At 41.3% G+C, this 20,883-nt stretch overlaps 1 protein-coding gene across 1 annotated transcript in view; it reads left to right on the top strand.

The window, feature by feature from the left end:
• Positions 1-11,128, top strand: part of LOC147898051 (long-chain-fatty-acid--[acyl-carrier-protein] ligase AEE15, chloroplastic-like) — a 250,532-nt gene extending 239,404 nt beyond the window's left edge. Inside the window, exon 18 of the mRNA XM_087379362.1 lies at positions 10,836-11,128. Coding sequence (XP_087235488.1) covers positions 10,836-10,931 — 96 coding nt within the window. The 3' untranslated portion in view covers positions 10,932-11,128. The remainder of the gene's footprint in view (positions 1-10,835) is intronic.
• The last annotated feature ends 9,755 nt before the right edge of the window (positions 11,129-20,883 follow it).

The raw sequence follows: 20,883 nt of genomic DNA, 5'->3' as shown, positions 1-20,883 counted from the left end.
CAGCAATGCTTCAACCGTTCTTGCCGGTACCTCGTTTGGAACTTTAGAATAGACTCGAGGATTGGATTTTACACTCGTCTTCCTCATCAGCCCGTCCCTTGAAGCTCTCACATATCACATTGTCATCTCTGTATAAAGTGTTATTACTTCCGCCTTGGATTTTTGACAGAGCAAATACTGTTTCGCATATGGATCGCCCACTGAAGTGGTGGAGAAAACGGCTGCGTCTCCTTTGGCATTACAAAGTCCCTCTACGGCAACAACTTTTCCTTTGGCAAGTCGTGCTTGGCATTTTTCCATCTGGCCAGTTACTCGCACACAGACATATTGCTCTAGCTGTTTGTCACAGAAGCCTGCACTCTATTGAATGTGTGCTTCACATCTTCTGGTTTTGTCCACATACTTGTGACTTCATCGCTCTCATCTGACAGAGGCTTCGAGCGAGATTTCCTACTGTTACTTTTGGCAGGTTTTTCTGGTTGTTTGGTTTTCATCCAGCGAGACAGGGTTTTGACTTATTTTTTGTATGGGTACGCTACTGGGCACTATGGACTTTATGGATGGACAGAAATCATAGAGTCTTTGGTGATCCACTATTTTCATCTTTTCTTTTTTTCAAACGATCTCTGCAGCAATCATTCTATGATTGTGTTCAGACTTGTTTGATTGATCAAGATGTGTATACAGCTTATACTGAGATCTTTAGTTGAGTAGTAGTTACTTCAATTTCGAAGTAACTATGAATGTAATTATTTTACAGCAATAAAAGATTTATTTTCACCAAAAAAAAAAGAGTGTGTGTGTGTATTAGTGTGTGTTCTTTTAAAGCATACATTGCTACATATGGTGAATGCTGCGTGGCAAAATCAGAAAATGCCAGATACATGGAAGAGAGGTCTTGTTAAACTCCTTCAAAAAAAGCAAATTTGTGAATCTTTGGCCGACTGGAAACCTATCACCCTTATGCCAGTCATGTACAAAGTTACTACCAAAATGATTGTCAATTGGCTTAAGGGGTTTTTACATGATGGGTTGCATCCTGCCCAATATGGCTTTGTCCCGCGTAGGCATATCACAGATAACATTGCTAATGCCTATGTTGGAATTGAGAATATGCCAAATACACGCAGCAAGATGTTTTGCTATTGCAAGTTGATATTGCCAAAGCCTTTGATATTGTTAAGTGGGATTTTAATTCATCGACCATGCAGGCATTGGGATTTGGCACAAAAATGCAGCAAGTTATCACTTGGCTAAGGGACGGGCTGAAGAGAAAGAAGAGTGTAAAATCCAATCCTCAAGCCTATTCTAAAGTTCCAAACGAGGTACCGGCAAGAATGGTTGAAGCATTGCTGAAACCCTATGCCATAAAGGACGATAATGAGCTCCCAAACTGTATTTGCTAGCAGCCATAGAAAAGGATAAAAGTGTGCCATCATCCTGAAGTACATCCGCCACAGAAGAAATGCCTTTGAAAGAGAGAAAATAAGAACGTCTGGGTTCCTGTATGGCCAAAGTAGGGTGGAATACTTTAGACCAATAAATATTCTCAGCCCTCAAAGAATTTCCCGACAGAGAATCTCGGCCATTCCATTCCAAGTGGGATAAAATATGTTTCCAATCAAGAAGTAAGCGAGACACAAAAGGGCAGCCTCTGATCTTGCCTTGGATAGAGCCAAATAGGAAATCCCACTGAGTAGGTTGCCAATACCCAAAGGCAGAAGTATGAATATGTAATAAGAGAGAGCGGATCATGAAAGCCCAAGGCTGATCTCCTTGCATAAACTGCAACATCATTTTTCCTCTGTGAGCAAGTAAATGCATTTGAATATTGAGAATGTTCAGACCCCCGTACATCTTTGGAGAACAAAGACGATGCATAGAGAGTAATCTGAGACTTTTCTTGCCATTTTTTGAACACCAGAAAAATTCCATGAGAGCTGACATAAAGGAAACCAAATCTGTCTTAGTAAACATAATGAGAGGCATATAAAATTGTATGTATGCTATCAAAATGGATTGTGTGATTCGCAAACGAACATGTAATGGCCAAGTTGCAAGCTTCCAATATTAAAGTTTTGCCCTCAACTTTGTTAGCACCCAATCAGTTTGTTGGGAACGGGTGAGTCCCCAACCTAGAGGATAGCCAAGATGCCGAATCAATTGAGAAGCGGGGACAATTTTCCCAGGCCACAAAAGATTGTGCCATTCATGAGCATGCAACGGCAACAATTTTGATTTCTGAAAATTGACCCGAAGACCAGCAGCCAATCCATATGTAGAAAGAGCCTGCATAATCATGGACAGATCACTTCGAGTATTTTTTGGGGTAAAGAAAGAATCATCAGCATATGCTTGAGCGATCATGGTATGACTGCCAGGAATCTCCAAACCGTGCAACTGGTCAGTGTCCAAAAGGTGGTCCAGATATTGAAGCATTGGATGAGTGGCTATGGCAAAAAGTAAAGCACTTAGGGGACATCCTTGCCTAACAGAACAACCAAGAGTCCAGGATGTAGAAATATCCCCTAAAAGTATGCAGGCAGTTTTACTATCTTGATATGAAGCTCTCACATATCACAGTGTCATCTCTGTATAAAGTGTTATTACTTCCGCCTTGGATTTCTGACAGAGCAAATACTGTTTGGCATATGGATCGCCCACTAAAGTGGTGGAGAAAACGGTTGCGTCTCCTTTGGCATTACAAAGTCCCTCTTCGGCAACAGCTTTTCCTTTGGCGAGTCCTGCTTGGCATTTTTCCATCTGGCCAGTTACTCGCACGTAGACATATTGCTCCGGCTGTTTGTGGCAGATGCCTACAGTCTGCTGAATCTGTGCTTCACATCTTTTGGTTCTGTCCACATACTTGTGACTTCATCGCTCTCATCCGACAGAGGCTTCGAGCGAGATTTCCTACTATTACTTTTAGTAGGTTTTTCTGGTTGTTTGGTTTTCATCCAGAGAAACAGGGTTTTGACTTATTTTTTGTATGGGTACGCTACTGGGCACTATGGACTTTATGGATGCACAGAAATCATAGTCTTTGGTGATCCACTATTTTCATCTTTTGTTTTTTTCAAAAGATTTCTGTAGCAATCATTCTATGATTGTGTTCAAACTCGTTTGATTGATCAGGATGTATATACAGCTTATACTGAGATCTTCAGTTGAGTAGTAGTTACTCCATTTTCGAAGTAACTATGAATGTAATTATTTTACAGCAATAAAATATTTCTTCCAACAAAAAAAAGTGTGTATCAGTGTGTGTGTGTGTGCTGGTGTGTGGTGTGTGTGTGTATTGGGGAGTGGTGTGTGTGAGAGAGAGAGAGAGAGTGAGATTCCGTGCTAGCCCTCGTGCTGCCATGCTACAATTGCTTGTCTCTCCCTCAGTTTGACACCTTCGAGGTTCCTTTTGATGTCCGTTTTCTGTCCGTACGCTCTGTCAGAAAATCCGAAAAAAAAAATATTTTTTTTCGTACTGTCAAAAATCCGTATGACTTTTTCCGTACAGTCAGAAGAATCCGTATAGTCCGTATAGTCAGGGAAGTCTGTACAGTTTGCATGTCAGAATTTTTTTTAAAAAAAAATGTCAAAAATCCCCGTACGATTTTGTTCGTACAGTCAGAAAATTTCGTACAGTTTTGTCCGTTCAGTCCGTACAGTTTTGTCCATGCAGTCGGGGAAGTCCGTACAGTTTGTCTGTCAAAAAAAATATAAAAATAAAAAATAAATTTTTTCGTACTGTCAAAATCCCGTACGATTTTGTCCGTACAGCTAGGAAAACACCGTACAGTTTTGTACCTGCTGTGCTTTCCTCCTTGTAAAGCATTGCTGCTTCAAAGTTTTCTCCTTAACTTGAATGGCGGATTATTCCTATGAGAAAACCTTTCACAAAGACTAGTCAGTTTCCAACAAGAAACAAAAACAGGTGATGGATTCAGATGATTCCCTTCATGATTGTGCTGAGGCTCAGCTTGAACTCTTCTAGCGATCCAAACATGGCAGAAAAAGTCTCATGTTGCTTTCGATGCATCACATTTGTTCTCCCAAGATGCATGGTGGATTGAACATCACGGATATTCATGTGCATATTCTTGCCCACAGGGGGAAAATGTTGCTGCAATTTGTGCAAGGTGATCAGCCTTGGGCTCTTATGATTAGGACTGTGGTCACTCATATCAGTATTTCTGCGTTTGGTCATTGGCAACTCGATCACTGGGATTTCTTTTTTTGCTGCACTGATGGCACTTTGACTGGATGCCCTTTTGTCTCCGGCTTGCTTCTTGACTGGAAGCATGCTCTTTCTCATCTGGAATGGAATGGACGGCAATCCTTGCTTGGGAATTCTTTGAGAGCTGAAAGCAGTCACTGGTCGAAAGTCTTTCAGCCTCCCTTGGCTTTACAGGAACCTCGACGTTCCTACTTTGTCTCGTTTAAAGGCATCACCTCGGTTGCTGATGTTATAGATGATGCTGGTACTGTGCTCCGCTTTTCTCTAGCAGCCACTACATATGGATTGGGCTCTCATTATCATCCTTTGTGGCGACAAATTACTTCTATGCTTTCGCCCTTTGTTCGGATTCCTCCTTTGGAACTCCAGGACCGACTGGAAGATTGGACTTTGACTTCTCCAGGGTCCTCTTCTCGTACTTTGAGGCCATCTTAGATTACTGTACCTGCATTGTATAAAATCCTTTTGCCTCAACCTTGGGTTTCAGAGAGAGGTGATTCTGTTTGGCAAATGCATTGCCCAGCCGAGTGGTGGAGGAAAAGATTACAGCAACTTTGGGCCTATAAAGTACCGCTTCGGCAACAGGTTTTCTTTTGACGAGTTCTTTTGGGAGTGTTTCCATTTGGATAGCTATTAGCTCATCGACACATTGCTCCTGCACTTTGCCATAGATGTTCTGCTTCTTCGGAGACTGTGCCTCACTTGTTTTGGCATTGTCCGTGCTCTCATGAGTTTTTTGATCTGCTTCGATAGCACCTGCGAGCGAGATTCCCATCTGTTCCATTTGGGAAGTTCTTCTGGCTATTTGGGTTTCATCCATCCAAACCGGAGTTTCATCTTTTCTTCGTTTGGGTTCGCTACTAGGCACTATGGACTTTATGGACATATAGGAATTGTAAAGTCTTTGGTGATCCTACTTTCTCTCTATTTGGCTTTTTTAGGCGTTCTCTGCAGCAATCTTTCTTTGATTGCTTGCAGACCCGCTGCATAGATCATGAGGTCTTTTTGGCATATACTGAAATTTTCAGTTGATGTAATTGTAGCACCTTTTTTTGAGGTTGCTACTCATATAATATAATCAATCAAAGATTTCACCAAAAAAATTGTCCCCCATGTAAGGACATGGCTAGAGGAAGATTAGAACATGGTGTAAATGCTCGTGAGATTAGAACATAGCTAAAGATTGGGCTGAAGGTAGGTGGTTGTAGCAAGATTTGGGTAATGCTATTTCTTACAATGTCACAAATACTAAAACTAGAAAAGGTCAAACCTTTCTTGTAACCTAAGTGGCCTCCAAAAGTGATCCCTTTTTTAATGTAAGGAACCTAGGGCCTCAATTTGGCCATGCATGAGTAATTTTCCTAACAGCCAGCCCATGTGCATTATGTGAACAAACAGGTAATATGCAACACTATATAGGAGAGTGCTAAAAAGAGTCAAGACACTCAAGGGGACGAATATTCTATCTTTAGTAGGTTTTTTAAACAATATATCCATACTAATAAAATTGGTGTACACTTTGTGTGCACTTTCCCACTCACCTCTCTTGCATGTGAATCATACTTTATCATGATAGAGCTACTGTGAGGTTCCAAAAAAAAAAAAAACAGTGGCATCATCAAACAATATCAACTTGAATCATAACCAAGGGGAATAGCAGCAATTACGGAACTTGGAAGCTCATAATACAGAGAATTTTTGCTACAATCGAAGAGGACTTTGTAGATCCCATAGACCTTGCAATTGCCGAAGGAGCAAGCAGATTGGGACAAGAAGGGAAAGTGTGTGTAGATCATTTGATAAAATGGAGTGTACAAGATGTTATTCTTGGTCAAATTATCATAATGAATTTATTCAAAGAGGCATGGATATGTTTGCGTCATTTTGTGGATCAAAGAACTATCCAATGATAAATTAGACAAACCAAAGTTACACACAAAGCAATAAACATGATATGCTTGTGTTTTGAGAATCAAAGACATTAACAGAGAGCTTGCAACAGCTAGGAACTGGATTCGGTGTATTGTCTGCTGTGTAGATGATATTTTTCTGACCTTCTAATGGCTTCATTTCTCTGAACCATTCCTGATAATTTGTCATGTGAGATGATGCACCATTGTCGATATACCAAGGATCCTGTTCCACTTGGTCGACTTGATAGCTGAAATCCTCTTTGGGATTGTAATCAGTGTTTGGGTACACTGTATCAGTTTGATGCATCTCCTCGCTTGCAAGAAACATATTTCCATGTTCATTTGCAAAATGACTGTGACTAGAATGTCCACCACGATGATTTCCTTTGCCTCGGGAATTCCCTCGATTACTGCTGGATTGACCGCCTTGGTCGTACTGCTTCTTGCGACAATCTCTTTCATAGTGTCCAAACTTGTGACAGTAGTTGTACTGAATGTTTGACACGTTGGTGGATGCATTCCCTCGTCCTTGAAATCTTCCTCGGTTGGAATGATTTCCTCTTTGCTGGTTCTGATGTTGCTGAGGATGATGCTGATGCTGATTCTGACTTTGCTGATGATGTTGTTGATGATGATGACCACTTTTCTGATATGATCTACCTCTGCCTTTGCCTTTGCCTTTGCCTCTGCTTCTGTCTGAAGCTGTGACTGCCTGATCATTACTCCCAGAAGAGTCAGTCACAATAATACAGAAATGAATCAAGCGCACATCCTTGTGGAAATATGAAATCTGTCTGCTCTCATTCCATTGATTTGAACCTGCCCGTTGGCTGATCTGTATAAAGACGAACCCTCTCTAACCTGAGAATTAAGAAGCCATGCAGAGTAAATTATCTTCCAAAATCTCCAATCCACTTTGTCATCGGCTTTCTTAAAATTGCATAGTAGCAATCTCCTGGTTATTTTACTTGGCCCATTTTGAGGCCTCCCAGAAGGAGAAAATAAAATATTACAAAAAATAGTACTGCCATATACAAAGACTGTATGTGTATCATTGATTAGGCATGGTTGCAAGTGAAAACTAAAGTTTAATATGTTGTGCCCAATGGAGTGACTGGTCTAATCACGAATCGATTATGCCCTTTAGGGATGAGATGAATGAGACCCTCTAAAAGTGAAGAAGGCATAAAACTAGAGTCCCACACTCCCTGAAGAGATGAGATGACACCAATATCATCCCACAAGGAAATAAATATTGAGGGACTCTATCCATTTGTATTTGTGTGTTTATCCTCATGCAGGGGATGTAAGGCATCTTGAAATTCCGTGTTGGTGAAAGGCTTTCATCAATAGATTCCTTCATGTTTGGATCCACTAACAAAGGAGCTGTATCCGAATAGCTACAGCCACATCTCTGTCAGGAGTATTACCCTCCTTTGTGAGAAGGGAGTCATAAAACTCAGTGGCAATCTGCATGACAATCAATCAACTGTCGCACATTTTCCATGCCATGCAGCAGGCCCAGGTAGTAAAAAAGTGCCTATTAACTCTTTTTCCTGTCTGAATCTAAAAAGACATGCATGATAAGCATACTCAGTTTGCTGCTCCGAAAGCATCTGCTGGTGAGCCCTTGCTGTAGCATGGCACTCCTAAACCCACATATCTGAAGGTCTTCCCTCTACCAGGTTGCCAATTGCTGGCAGATGGCCGTTTCCTACCTCGAAACCTCCTAGTTTCTTGTTCTGATGACAACATGATGAGAATCACTAGTGTTTGCAAGAGCTGTTGCTAGTGCAAGGGTAGAGAATAAACCATTCTCCAAATAAGGATTCCGAAAATCAGTGAGGTCCCTCTCTGCATAAAAGGACTCTAGAATCTTGATATTGGTGGACCGGGAGGAGGGACCCGACTCAAAGGGAGTGAGAATAACTGGAAAAAAATCAGTAGTGGAGACCCTTGGGGCAATACATATAGTGCAACCCCAATCATCAACATAAAGTCTGTCAAAACAAGCATGGATAGGCCTATGACTAGGAAAATAGGGACCTTTGTCCAAGTTCCAATCATCATTTAAGAATCTTGGATGGACCTCATTAGTTCTCTATTTGACCAGGAAAATGGGAGTGAGAAGAAGGGGATCTGAAATGCATCATCAAACTGGCAATCCCTGCCTTTGAATTGAAAAATGAACGCATCCCAAGCAGCTCTTTCCAGAGGATGAATGCCTTCTTTTTTCTTTTATAAGTGGGCATCTTCGCTAGCATATTGAGGGCACATTGAAGTCCCCCACAATGGTCAAGGGACCTGCCTTTGGGGTCCAACCAAAACCAAATGCTCTTTCCCTCGTTGGGTGAGTATAAATTAAGAAAACCTATCTTCCACCACTCAATCACAAGGATAACCTGTAGAGCTCTCGAGAACATAATAACACCATGCCCCACAATTGATGGGAGAATAGAGTCTGAAACTGAAATGCAAGTCCCTCCTGTAGTACCAATCGCACTTGACTAAAATGTATCACTAGAAAGGAGTTTACTAGATCTCTTGCAAATGGTATCATCCAGTTTGTGTTCTTGTAAGAGAAAAATTCAATCGGCCTGTTTGAGACCCGTGGAACACCACCTAGACCTCGATTATTCCAGCTAACAAACCTCATCGATGGGGTTGCGTGAGACATGAACTACTTAAGTACCCTGACCTAGTGGTGGAATTACTTGCCCCCATCCCTGATCTCCTAGTGTAAGGATCAGAAACTCTGTTGAAAGATCAACCTTGCAATGACCTCCAACGAGTAGAGAACAAGCCTTTGAAGGTGAAATACTATGAGCCTGCTTGTCACCAAAGGTGGAAGGAACAAACTCTACAAAGTCCGCAAAATGAGCTAAAAGAGTATATGCATTCTTCTGCACAATCCAAAACGGGGTGTCCATCCTTTGAGACATAGGAATAACCAGAGTGACCGAAGGGTCAAATCAAATGCAAGTCCTTGCATGGAATTCCAGTGAAAGTCCTTGCATTGAATGTCTTTCAACCAAAAGAATGACCTCTTGCAAAGATGGACATAGAGTCTAAGGTGGATATGGCATCAAAACTCTGCCATCTCGAACTACTACCCATGTCTAATGGAAAGTAAAAGGAGGATCCTGCTGATCTTGGTGAGCACAAACCTTTCTTTCTGTTCCTTTGTGCCTTTTCTTCTTTCGGAGGTCTCTGGTAGAACGGCCAAGAGTCTACAACTACAGCATTGATCTTGTCACAATTGCAATCCTTTTTCTGAGGAAAGAAACATCTGGAAATGGAAGCATAATATGGTCATCACTAATGTTAGGGTCAGTGACAATGATCCTAACACAAGAAACCCATCCATTTTGACTTCCTCTGCCACTAAAGTAGTAGTGAAGGAAGAGGAGGGCTCCAATGGTGGGAAGAAATCAGAGATAGACCCAAGGAATTCTAGGAAACCTAATGAAAAGAAAAATAGCCTCTGTACCTTCCTCCAGCGGGTCAAACTGAAACTAAAAGGTTGGAGAAAAAGTTTTTTAGAACTCAGGATTAGAGGGCTAGCCGCCAAGACTGCTGAGATAGTCTCTGGGGGATCAAAAGACCACTTGACAAAATCCTCTGGCCAAAATTTGAATTCCTGATAAGTACGCAGAGAGGTTCAGATGATGGGTTCCAATACTCAAGCTGGTCTCTAGCTTGAGTATTGGAAAGATGAAACCATGAACACATGCAAAAAGTGTGGTGGTAGACTCTACCTCAACAGCTACTGCAACTCGTCTTTTCAGAAAATGCATGTTCTCATGGACGGTGGAGGGATGGAAGGAGGATTGGCTGAAGACCAAACTATTTGTCAATCAAAGAATGAAAGGGACAACTTGAAACTGTTGAATATTCAATCCATTGCCTACGAAAACCTTAAGAGGAAAGCTAAGGGAGAGAACTTACGGAAGGAACTAAGAGGGGTTAGGGAGGGACTGCTGAAAGGGGGCTAAGGGCTGTAAAAAGAAATATTAGGCTGGAGGCTAACAGGAAGGAACATAGCAGCTAAGGAAAGAAGAAGGTTAGAGATTAGGGGAGGGAAGGGGGCTGTACAGGTAGTTGGACAAGAACTAGGGGGGAGAGAGAGAAGGATGAGGGTTAGGGGGTTAGAAACCTTGGGGTGGTTGATGGGAGTTGATGGGATGTGGGGGGCTGTATGGGTCTGTACGGAAGCTACGAACTGTTCATAGAGTCACGTATGGCAAGCAGTCAGAGAGGGGTTAGCAGGGGTTAGGTCAGGGAGGCAAGGGGCTGTAGGGTCTGTACGGGGATGCATTTTCTGTACGATGATTATGGGCTACTGCACAGTCTAGTACTGCAGCTGGGTGCGGCTAGGGCTAGGCAAGGGTGTGGGACAGACAGAGTTAGAGGTTAGGACAGACGGAAGGGAAGGTATGAGGGTGGGGAGGCTGAGGAGCAGGTGGTTGTCGAGCAGGAGCAGATTGACAAAAAGTACTTTTGGGAAGCTGGAAAAACCAACTTGTAATTTATAGAGTGTAGAAGAGTTGCTTTGTATGTTGAATCATACAATTAATATGCGTACTCGTAGATTTTTCATTTTAAAATGTATGATGGAGATGTATTATGCCATAAAAGTCGATTTAATTCTCACGAGTATCTCTACGTTTGTCCCCCCTTTTTTTTGACAGATAGAGAGTGGTTTGTTGACTCCTACAATGAAAATCCGTCGCAATCTTATATACGATAGATATCATTCACAAATTGAAGCATTATTCTCCAAATAGTGCTTCACATTTTGTATTTTAATTGTATAAAAAAAGCATGTTCTTAAAAGCCATTGTAAAGTGACTATAAAGGAAAAGTGGTCATTTTGTAATTGGGCATATAATCATTCTTTGATGCAAATCACATAGTTTGGTCTTGGTAAGTTATATGCTTGCATCTCAACATATCTATTAAATTGAGAAGGCAATCGTAAAGTGCACGGATTTCTCCAACGTAGAGAGAGAGAGAGAGAGAGAGAGAGAGAGAGAGAGAGACTCCTCTCTCTCTCTCTCTCTCTCTCTCTCTCTCCCCACATTTGCTACTCTCCCTTGGACTTTGTTTTTAAATTCTTTAGATTAAATGATGTTTTGGATTTTTAAAATCAATGATCATTCACTTCGTCAGCTATATTAAGTGTTCTACTCTTTTTTTATTGTTAACTTGAAAATGTACAAATTCTCTTTACGTTTTGTTCATTATATGAATTTTTTCGCTTTAGCGGAATATCTTTTAATTTTTCCAAGTAAGAAGCTAATAGGCATTTCATTATTTATTTACTCAACACAATGTCATATTAATTATTTAAATGGAGTTTGATTTCTTTATATTACTCCTAATAGCTATGTGGTAATTCTAAAGCATGTCTTTATTTACTCTTGTTTTTCTTGTACCCAATACTTGGCTATTGGTTGTCTTTTAGTATAGATAGCATTACCTAATATCATTCTTTTTCCCAGTTGTAAACCTTATTGAATGTAGTTTTTGCTTCATTTGCTTGGCTACTTTGATTGGCAAGTTTTCTAATTTCTATTTGCCTTGAAGACGGGTATTCCTACTTCCTTCAAGTTGAGTGTTTATCCCTTTTAGTAGTGTTAATCCTTTGGGCTTAGGGTTTCTTGCTTAAGATGCTCTTGGTTGCATACAAATTAGGCTTGTTAAAGACCTTATAGTTTGATGTTGTTGTTTTGGAGTGCACTTATTGCTCATTTTGGTACTATGGTGGATAGTACTTGAGTGGAATAGGGTAGTGGAGCTCCATGGACCATTGTTACGGGTGTTTCCTTAAAAAAAGAGAGCGTTCTCCACTTGTATCCCTAACATTCACCCTACTTGGTCTAATGACATGGGGGGGAACGACGGAGCAAAATGATAAGAGGTTGCATTTTAAGGAATTCCAAGCTTTGAAGGTCTTGAATTCCTTAAAACACGCTTGTTTTGAAAATGTCAACATCCTAGGGTGGGAAAAAGGCCATGGAATATGCTTTCATATCTTTTCCTCTCCATGTGATTAGACCCTTACCCATTTGTACTCTTTTTTTAAAGACACTTAATGATCGATCCAAATTTCTTCTTTATAACAATTTCATGCCCTTCCTTTCATGTGATCTCCAATTAGTCTTTTTCTCCCTTTTGCCTTGTCTCCAAGCTTTGAGCTCGTAAGCTACTATGTGAGCTTCTTTATTGAGTGATAAACCTATGAAATCACGAAGTTTGAGTATTCTAATCAAGCTAGAAGAGTTGGAATGTGAGAAGTTGCGTTTATTGAGAATTTGAGACAAAGCCACAAGTGTGAGCATGGGAGGAGTACTAGAAGCTCAGTTTAATGTGCCCCTTGGGATCTTCGTCTATCATAGAACAATATTCCAACAAAGTGGTCACTTATGGAGCTTTGCTTGTGAAGTTATTTTCCATTTCAAGACTATTTCTGAGATCCACTTATAACTTTTGTTCTACAAAGAGTGTTAGGGAATGCTTGGATGGATAAATAGACCTCATTGAGGGAGTCCTTGTTTAAGTTTCTAGCTACATCCCACATCTTGTACCCTCTTCACTAAGGTGGGGTAAAGGATGCCATAATGAAACTTCATAATGACCGAGTGAAGGATCATGAGGGACTATGCACTGAGTTCATTGCATACGGGATTAACCTCCTAGCCCTGATCTTAGCAAAGCTCTTTGATGAAGCTGTTTGTTTGGGGTTTCCACGTATCTCGACCATTAACATTATTTCACCGATCCACAAGGTAGGGGATCCTATGAGCCTGGAGAAGTATATGACCATTATTATTAGACATGTCATGTCCAAAATTTTTGCATCAGTGCTTGATTCCAAGGTTAGTAGATTTGCAGAGTGTCGAGGACTTAGAGCAACACGACAGCGGCATGATCATGAAACCATAGATCACATTCTCACGCTCAAGTATATCATCGAAGAGGCGAGGGCATGGAAGCAGAGGGTTTAATGTTGCATTGTGGATTTCCATAAGGCATTTGGCACGGTTCCGAGAGCCTGTCTCATATGCTGCCTACAGGATTTTGGTTATGACCAGGAGATCATTTGGGTTGTCATGGCACTTTACGAGAGTTTCAGAGTCTGGGCAGGATCTAGGTGGACATACAAGATCATGAGCACTATTGGGGTTAAACAAGGGTTTCCATTATCACCTACCTTGTTTGGTCTCTACATTGACGAGCTTGAGACAGTGATGCAGACACAGGGGGATTAGTTGCTTTCTTGTGGGCACGCTGATCTGGATATTTCTTTAGGCAGATGACGTGGCTCTTTTGTCTTCCTCAGTAGAGGGCTCTAGAGACACCTTGACACACTACAGTCCTTTTGTAAGTCTCATGATTTGAAGGTCAACATGGGTAAAACTATGATCTTCAATACATGTCGAGCCATCATGCGCCAGAAGCAGTTCACATTTGATGGATCAGCTGTTGAGGTAGTTTCATCATACACGTATCTTGGGGTTGTCTTCTTCGGACCCATCTTCACTATGAAACCCACGATGCAGGCACGCTTGGGCAGAGGAAATGCTTCATTGGCGAGACTAGAGAGACAGTGCTTCCGTTCACACTTTTAGGATCCACGGACCAAGGGACCGCTTTTTGATCCCGTAGTCCGTTCAACAGGGATGTATGGCAGTCCATGTTGGGGCCCAAACTTGTCGGATATAGAGTGGGCTCGTGTGGAGTGGCTACAGGTTCTCATGTTATCACGATTGATTCGCGGTAAGCCATCTGTTCCTCACCAGATCATTTAGGTTGAGTTTGGGTCATCCCTATTATAGCTAGATGTTGCATTCAGATCATCATGTATCTGTACTGAGTCAGGGAGTATGGGGATTACACTTCTGGGTGCAATAGGCTACCATGGCTAACATTGTTCTCTTCAAAGGCACTTTCAGCAGGAGGGGACCAGAGATGCTGGTATATACGCACAGAGATGGTTTGAGTGACTGAGGCTTCGCGTGGATAGACTCCCTCCCTTTCAATACAACATGGACGCTCTGTTTTCTCCCCTCCTATCACATGAAGTCAGCCAGGTTGTCCGTAAGGATCTCTTTAGCTACACATATTCTGGAGCTAGTCAAGACCGAGCCCAGTGAAGTTGAGCTTCTACAGAGATCACTGCTTACATATAATAGAGGAGGGTTTCATAGACCCACCAGGATACACAGTTTTACTTACCCCACTCACTAAGAATCTCTATTAGATAGTTTCGGGTCTCTTCACATAGACTTCGTATCGAGAGCGGTAGAGTAGAGCGCCTACCCAGGGAGAGGTGCATATGTACAGTATGTGACATGCAAGAGGTTGAGATAGAGGAGCACTTCATCTTCAAATGTCCTACGGGGTTTTGGCCCGACGATTCCTATCCTACCCAGACCAGAGATGTTTGGTAGGCTTCATTCATGAGGTACTCAGACACCACGAGAGGATACTTACGGAGATGAGCAGACTTCTTTCTTGGATGATGTCTCAAAGCTCTATCACGGAGTTTTTCCAGCCAGATCACATGAATCCCCACGAGACAAGGCCTCGACATGACTGTGACCTAGAGCCAGTGACCGGATAACTCAGATAAAGGGTTGACATGCAGATTACACTTGGGGATATCCCCTCTCTGTTTAGAGTAGGAGCCCAACTGACAGGGGTTACTGTAGCCTTTGTTAGGCGTAGAGCTATGACCAAGAGACGTGCCAGGGGTGCACTCATGAGTGGCGGACAACACTCTCGCCGATTTCATGCCTCCATTGCCTCATCTACCCTGATGTCTTGATGGAACACAACATAAGTAAATAAATTGTTAAATTGTCTGAAGACCTCAAAACATAAACAAAAGTAATATACCTCATTTGTAAATTTAGTTGCAAAGTTAAAATGCATCATGCATTAGATTTGAAAACAGATAGTCTTCATAAATCAATTTGACTTTAAATTTCAATTTTAGTTAGTTTAAGAGAAAAACTACAAATGACATATGCACTTCATTAGCATTAAACAAGCTAAAATGAATTGAAATATCAATATAGAATTTTTATAACATCATTAGTAAGACGCATAACAAGTGAAGCATATTAATAATAAATATAGAGCCTTATTAGAAACGTGACAAGATTAACATGTAACTAATAAGGAGAGATATTAGTCCTAGTCAAATACTGACTAAGAAGAATTATTTGAAATAGATTGAAAGAGACTAAAAGAGAATTTCTATTGGTCCACAAATAACTAATCAATTCACTAAATGAAATGAAGCAATAAATTGCTTAGAATAATTTTTTTTGTGAAAGAACAACAAAGGAATTCTAATAACAAAGGGGTATGAGAAAAGGTATGAGATATGACACATATGTGATATAACTTGTTAAACTGGACATAGCAGCATAGGAAAGCTGAGCTAGGTAAACAAAAGAAAAGAAAGGAAAGCACCTCATTTCATCAAGGACAAGTATAGTTAATATGATAGTGAGAAGGGAGTTAAGTCCACGAAAATGAGAAGTTTCTGAAAAATATTATGCATACATTAACAACTTGTCAAAGTAACACCCTATTAAGAAGACATTAGCAGGACCCCATCAAAGTAATGCAACATAACAAACATGTCTTTCTTAGTAAAAAAGGTAGAAGGAAATACAGTAAACCAATCCTATTGAATGCACTAATGATGGAAAAGCACTCAAATGTAAAAGGAAAAAACTTTATTAACCCACACAAATCATCATAGAGTGAGAGCTAAAGGTTGGCAAATCATCAAGTCTATGGTTTTTATTGGGATAACCATAGAGTTGCAAAATTGAGAGAAGGAAAATCTCCTAGCCAATGATATACACCAATCCTTCTTCCATGACATTGTAATAACTTTGAAGTAATATAGCTATGGTAGACCAAACAATGTCAACAATCATACACCGAACAATAAAATAAAGGAAGTTAACACTTGTCTTGGTTAGTTGTTCCTTTTGCGATCATAGTACATATGTCTTTTCCTAGAGTACTACTCAAGATGAAAACATCATTTGAAAAATCCAAAGTGTGATAATGAACAATTATAAAGTAAGGACTCACCAAAAAAATCCACGTGTAATGGAACATAATGGTGCCTTCTCAATTAGCTCTAATAAAAGTTAAAAATTTACTATTCTTGTAAGATTTCATAATTTTATGTCTTTTTTCTTTTATTGGAGTATGTTGATACCCCTCTTATAATCTCAAATTGCATCAAAGCTGTTGAAAATCTTAGAAGGAATGCCTTATAGGGTAGAATACTACCAACCAAAGTATATACAAGAAGATATAATATGACCATTGTAAATTCTTGAGCTTTGTTTAAAAAACAAAGAGTCATTAAAAACAACATGAAAAAATGAGTCAACTATACATTTAGAGCCTTTAGAGTTATGGAGGGTGAAAAATTTTCGGGCATTTTTCATAGAAATTTTCCCTTTGCTGTACATGAGATGACAATATTTGGATCATGATCAAAAAATTAAAATAATTTTCAATTATTTGATGCTATACTTATAGGGTTATCTATTTTTATGCATGACTCCAAAAAATCAGGCCTTACTAAAAGAGAAACAAAATTGATAGTTTGCATGTACATTTTAGACACCTTCAAATATTTTTTAGATTCCATAGGCTAGCCCGAAATATATATGTATGTAAGAAAGGTATATGCATGTGTTTTTCCTAGAAGAAACCAGACATGAAAAGGAAATAAAAAAGAATTCAAGAGCTAGCTGCTAAACATATGATTCAATATTGGCTCAACATATGGTTTATGTAGATGGAGGAGTGGCCCATAAGAAGATGTCTAGCCAAAATTATGCCCATTCATTTTTCCAATAAATAATGGATTTGAAAAGTCTAATCAAAATAATACAGGTCTCAATCCTGCAAACTAGTCATGTTTTCAATCTTATCCTACTTCTTGTTACATTCATCATCAACAAACAAGTTGTGAATACATGGCCTCTCTAACTTTTCCCCTTCATATCTCCTATCGGTTGACATAAATTTTGCCATCCACGTAGGATGGAAAAGAATTATATTCAAACATACATTCTAAATCATAGTCACTGAGAATGCTTGGAGTATGAAAATACCATAGAAAACTTAACATGCATGCCCACAATAGAGCAAAATCCACAAAAACCTTAGCAATAAAGAAACAACTATTCACACTAAGAAAGAAAGTGACAACTCGGCAACCCAAAGCTTTGAAGATAAGTCAAATACCCAAGTGCTACTTTTGCTAGAGTCGGAGCGATTGTTGGTAATTATGGGTTCTTCTTCTCGTGGGCTATTTGGCTTCTGTATCCATGTAGACACTCGCCCACAGTTACCCATAGCTGAGGCCATCCCCTTTGCCTAAGAATTGTTGCTAGCTCTAGACTCCATCAGAATTTTATGCAATGTTCCTAGTAAGGTGCAATTTCAGATGGCTTATCATATGTTGGATGTGACCATGACCCAAGACACTGGTTCAAAGTCTACCTCTATCCAATCATCTCAATGGTTACCCCAAGCACTATCAATCAGATCCCTTGTCTATTCGAAGTATTGTCCTTTACGATCGCACTTGCCACAAATTCAATCTGGAAGTCAAGACAAATTCCAAATGCCCAACGAGCAACCTTCCGAGTCCAGTGATAGGCTATGATGAAAAAGGTATATGGGAACTTCCAAGCTCCACCATGGATACCCTGCCTAATTATATTTTTAGTTGTTGCACCTGATTGAACAACTCCAGAGTATTTCCATGACCGAGTCCACCAATGTGTGGCACCATTTATTAGCAAGAGTCCAATTTCCAAGTGGATCGAGCCCTAAAGGTAGAGGTAGAGTAGACCTTCAAAGAGAAAGACATAGGGTCCCTACCCAGGCAAGCTGAATTTTTGGTGGGGTGGACCGTACTAGTTCGTGGGTCACTTCTATGATGGCACATTTTTACTTGCCATGCTTAAGGGTGAAATTTTCCTAGTTAATGGCTACCGCCCTAGGCTCTCTTTTGGCTCCATGCTACCATATCTACCGCCTTAGACCCTCTTTTGGCTCCATGCTACCATATCCCTTCCCTAGAAATTGAAAGACAAGTCGGTCGTAATGGTCGCACATGTGAATTTAATTTGGCCAGATGGTGTCACCAAGTGATAGGATGCGCCTCAGCTTAACTGTAGTTCGCAGGGTGCCACATCCCAAAGAAAGCCATCATCACCCGACATGCATGCAAAAGATTCCTTGCCCTTGCATGCCTTTTTTTTTCTCACCATCACTCGTTCTCTTGGTCATTTGCAACATTGTGCATTACACTTCTGCTCTCCTTGCCCTTTGTGCTCACTTGCACTCTGCCTTTTATCCTCGCAGCTCCCACCATCGTGAGTTACACTTGGCTGTCAACCTTCAACACTACTACACTTGCAAGGTTGACGACTGGCTTGAGCAAATGCATCTCAAAGGTGCAGTGAATCTACCATGGAGCACGGTCCCCGTTCATCTCGAGGCTGATAGCATCATGATACAACTCCAATAGTGGAGGGTAATGCATTAAACTTAGGTGAGTATCTTCTCACCACCAAGCTGGTGGCTTTAGTAGTCCATCTCCTCCTCAATGGTGGCGGTGAACTTCGTTGCTCCAGGGACAAGCCCAAAGACATAAAAGTACTCAGCAACCATGCCGACCGTCCTCTCATCCCCTGCTATAGAATTTTTTCTTGAGTTAATTTGGTTGCAAGCAAAGCCTACTAATGTTTTGGCTTGCTGCAATAGGGTGGTTAATGCAAGAAGAAGACGCAAAGTTCATGGCATGGGTACAATTGTTTATGGAGCAATTTCTCCATGAGTACAAACACCTCGTCCAACACAACAACGCACTGGGCCGCATTGGCCAGGTGTATTCCATCATGTTCCCATTCTTAGCATGACCAATAGTCAAAGAGATGGGGGCGAACCCCATGGAGATGTTGAAGTCAGGAAAGCGCCATACAAAGCACAAGCTAGAGAAGAAGATCGAACGTATTAAGAAGGCCCTATGAGTCGTGGATGTGGAGGATATTAGTCTCAATAAGTCCCCTCACGTCCAAAGCAGATGTTGCTACAGATGACGACTTCGAGCCGTCACTTCATTCGCGTTCATCTTGGGTCTCGAAACGGTCACCTTCTCTGAGCCACCTCCACCAGCATTCTCGACGAGTCCAACTCTTCTAGAACCCCTTACCCCTGTCTCTACTTCCTTGTCTCCTCCCTTGCATCCTAGCCCTTCCGTTGCCCACTTCTTTGGTAGTTCTAATTACGCCACCCACCTTAGTGTCTATTTTGCCTCCCCAAGTGATTGCAGCTATCACAACCAGCATAGGGTGTCAGGAGCAATGCGATAATAGATCAACAATGCGAGAAGTAGAATTTGTAAAATACACAATACAAAAGCACACGGGATGGAAGAGACAGAGACACCGGCATACATGGTTCACCGAGTCTAGGCTACATCCACGGAGAAATGGCCAGTCTAGTCTATGTCCATAGAGAAACAACCAGTCTTGCATCTTTCTTATCCAGCAAGTGAAAAGATACAAGATACTAGCAGTATATCCACCACTCTCCTGCTATGTGAGCCACACCTCATCTTAAACAATTTTGACCACACAACTCATAAGAAACTCAGGCACCAATTTTCATGTATTTTTGGTTGAAACCCCTAGCGAGACAATACTAGGGGGGGCATTGCCCCCCCTTCATGGGATGGTTATAGACACGCATGGGTCCAAAGCACGGCCAAAAAACACTCTCTGAAAAAGGATCCGGCTCTACATACCATAGGGGTGATCCCCAAACTCAACGACCCCATCAAGGCGTTGTTCAAAAGAAAGGCAAAGCAAGAACCTACCATCGAGACATCTACCACCACTACTAGCAAGCGCTCGAGGATGAACACAAATCAGGAGGCGGAGTCAAAGCTCACCATTACCATGCATCCCACTTAGTTGGCCACACCCATTGAATTTACCCATCTTCCTCCGCTAGGCAGTGTTGAGGTGGCCTGCTATTGTGTCCAATACATCATGAAGTACCTGGCAATCGGCCGAACAAAGAGATTGCGCCAAAGGCCAATAGCAAGTTGTAGTAGCAAGAGGAAGAACTGGCACGATTGCGATATGATTTCGGGATGAGGGTCTTCTAGCTGTGACATAGGAGGTGGAACACCTCTGGAATGCCTCAGTCATACGCAACAACAAGCCGAGGAGTAGCATGTTCGAATGCTAGAGAGCTTCCACCACAAGAACATGTAGATACAATAGCCCTAATGATTCTTTGGGATACGCAACTAAGCACTACCTAGAGCCAGCACGTAAGCACAATCCCCATGCACCACAACATACTGATGGAGTTGCAAGAACTCATCATGACAGAGTAGGTCGAGTGGTGGAGATAACACATTGAGTGCCTAGCTCATCCTAGCACCTAGCTGCAGTTGGTCTTCCTCTGGAAGGATGAGATGGAGCCAGATCCGAATGCAGTTGGTACTTCCACTCTCCAACCATAGGGCACCACTAGGCTAGCCAACCAATCTTCAGTACACGGCCTAGAGATGATGCCTATGCCACATGCGAACAGCCAGAAGCAGTCCACCTTGTCCCTTGCAAAGGGAAAATCCCCCTCCATGATAGAGACTCCATGAACGGATGA

This window comes from Dipteris shenzhenensis, chromosome 9 (assembly GCF_047967505.1).
Source record: "Dipteris shenzhenensis isolate YYH24624 ecotype China chromosome 9, Dip_SZ_1.0, whole genome shotgun sequence".
NCBI lineage: Eukaryota > Viridiplantae > Streptophyta > Polypodiopsida > Gleicheniales > Dipteridaceae > Dipteris > Dipteris shenzhenensis.
Note: the sequence above shows the minus strand (reverse complement) of the source record. Positions and strands in the feature narration are given on the sequence as shown.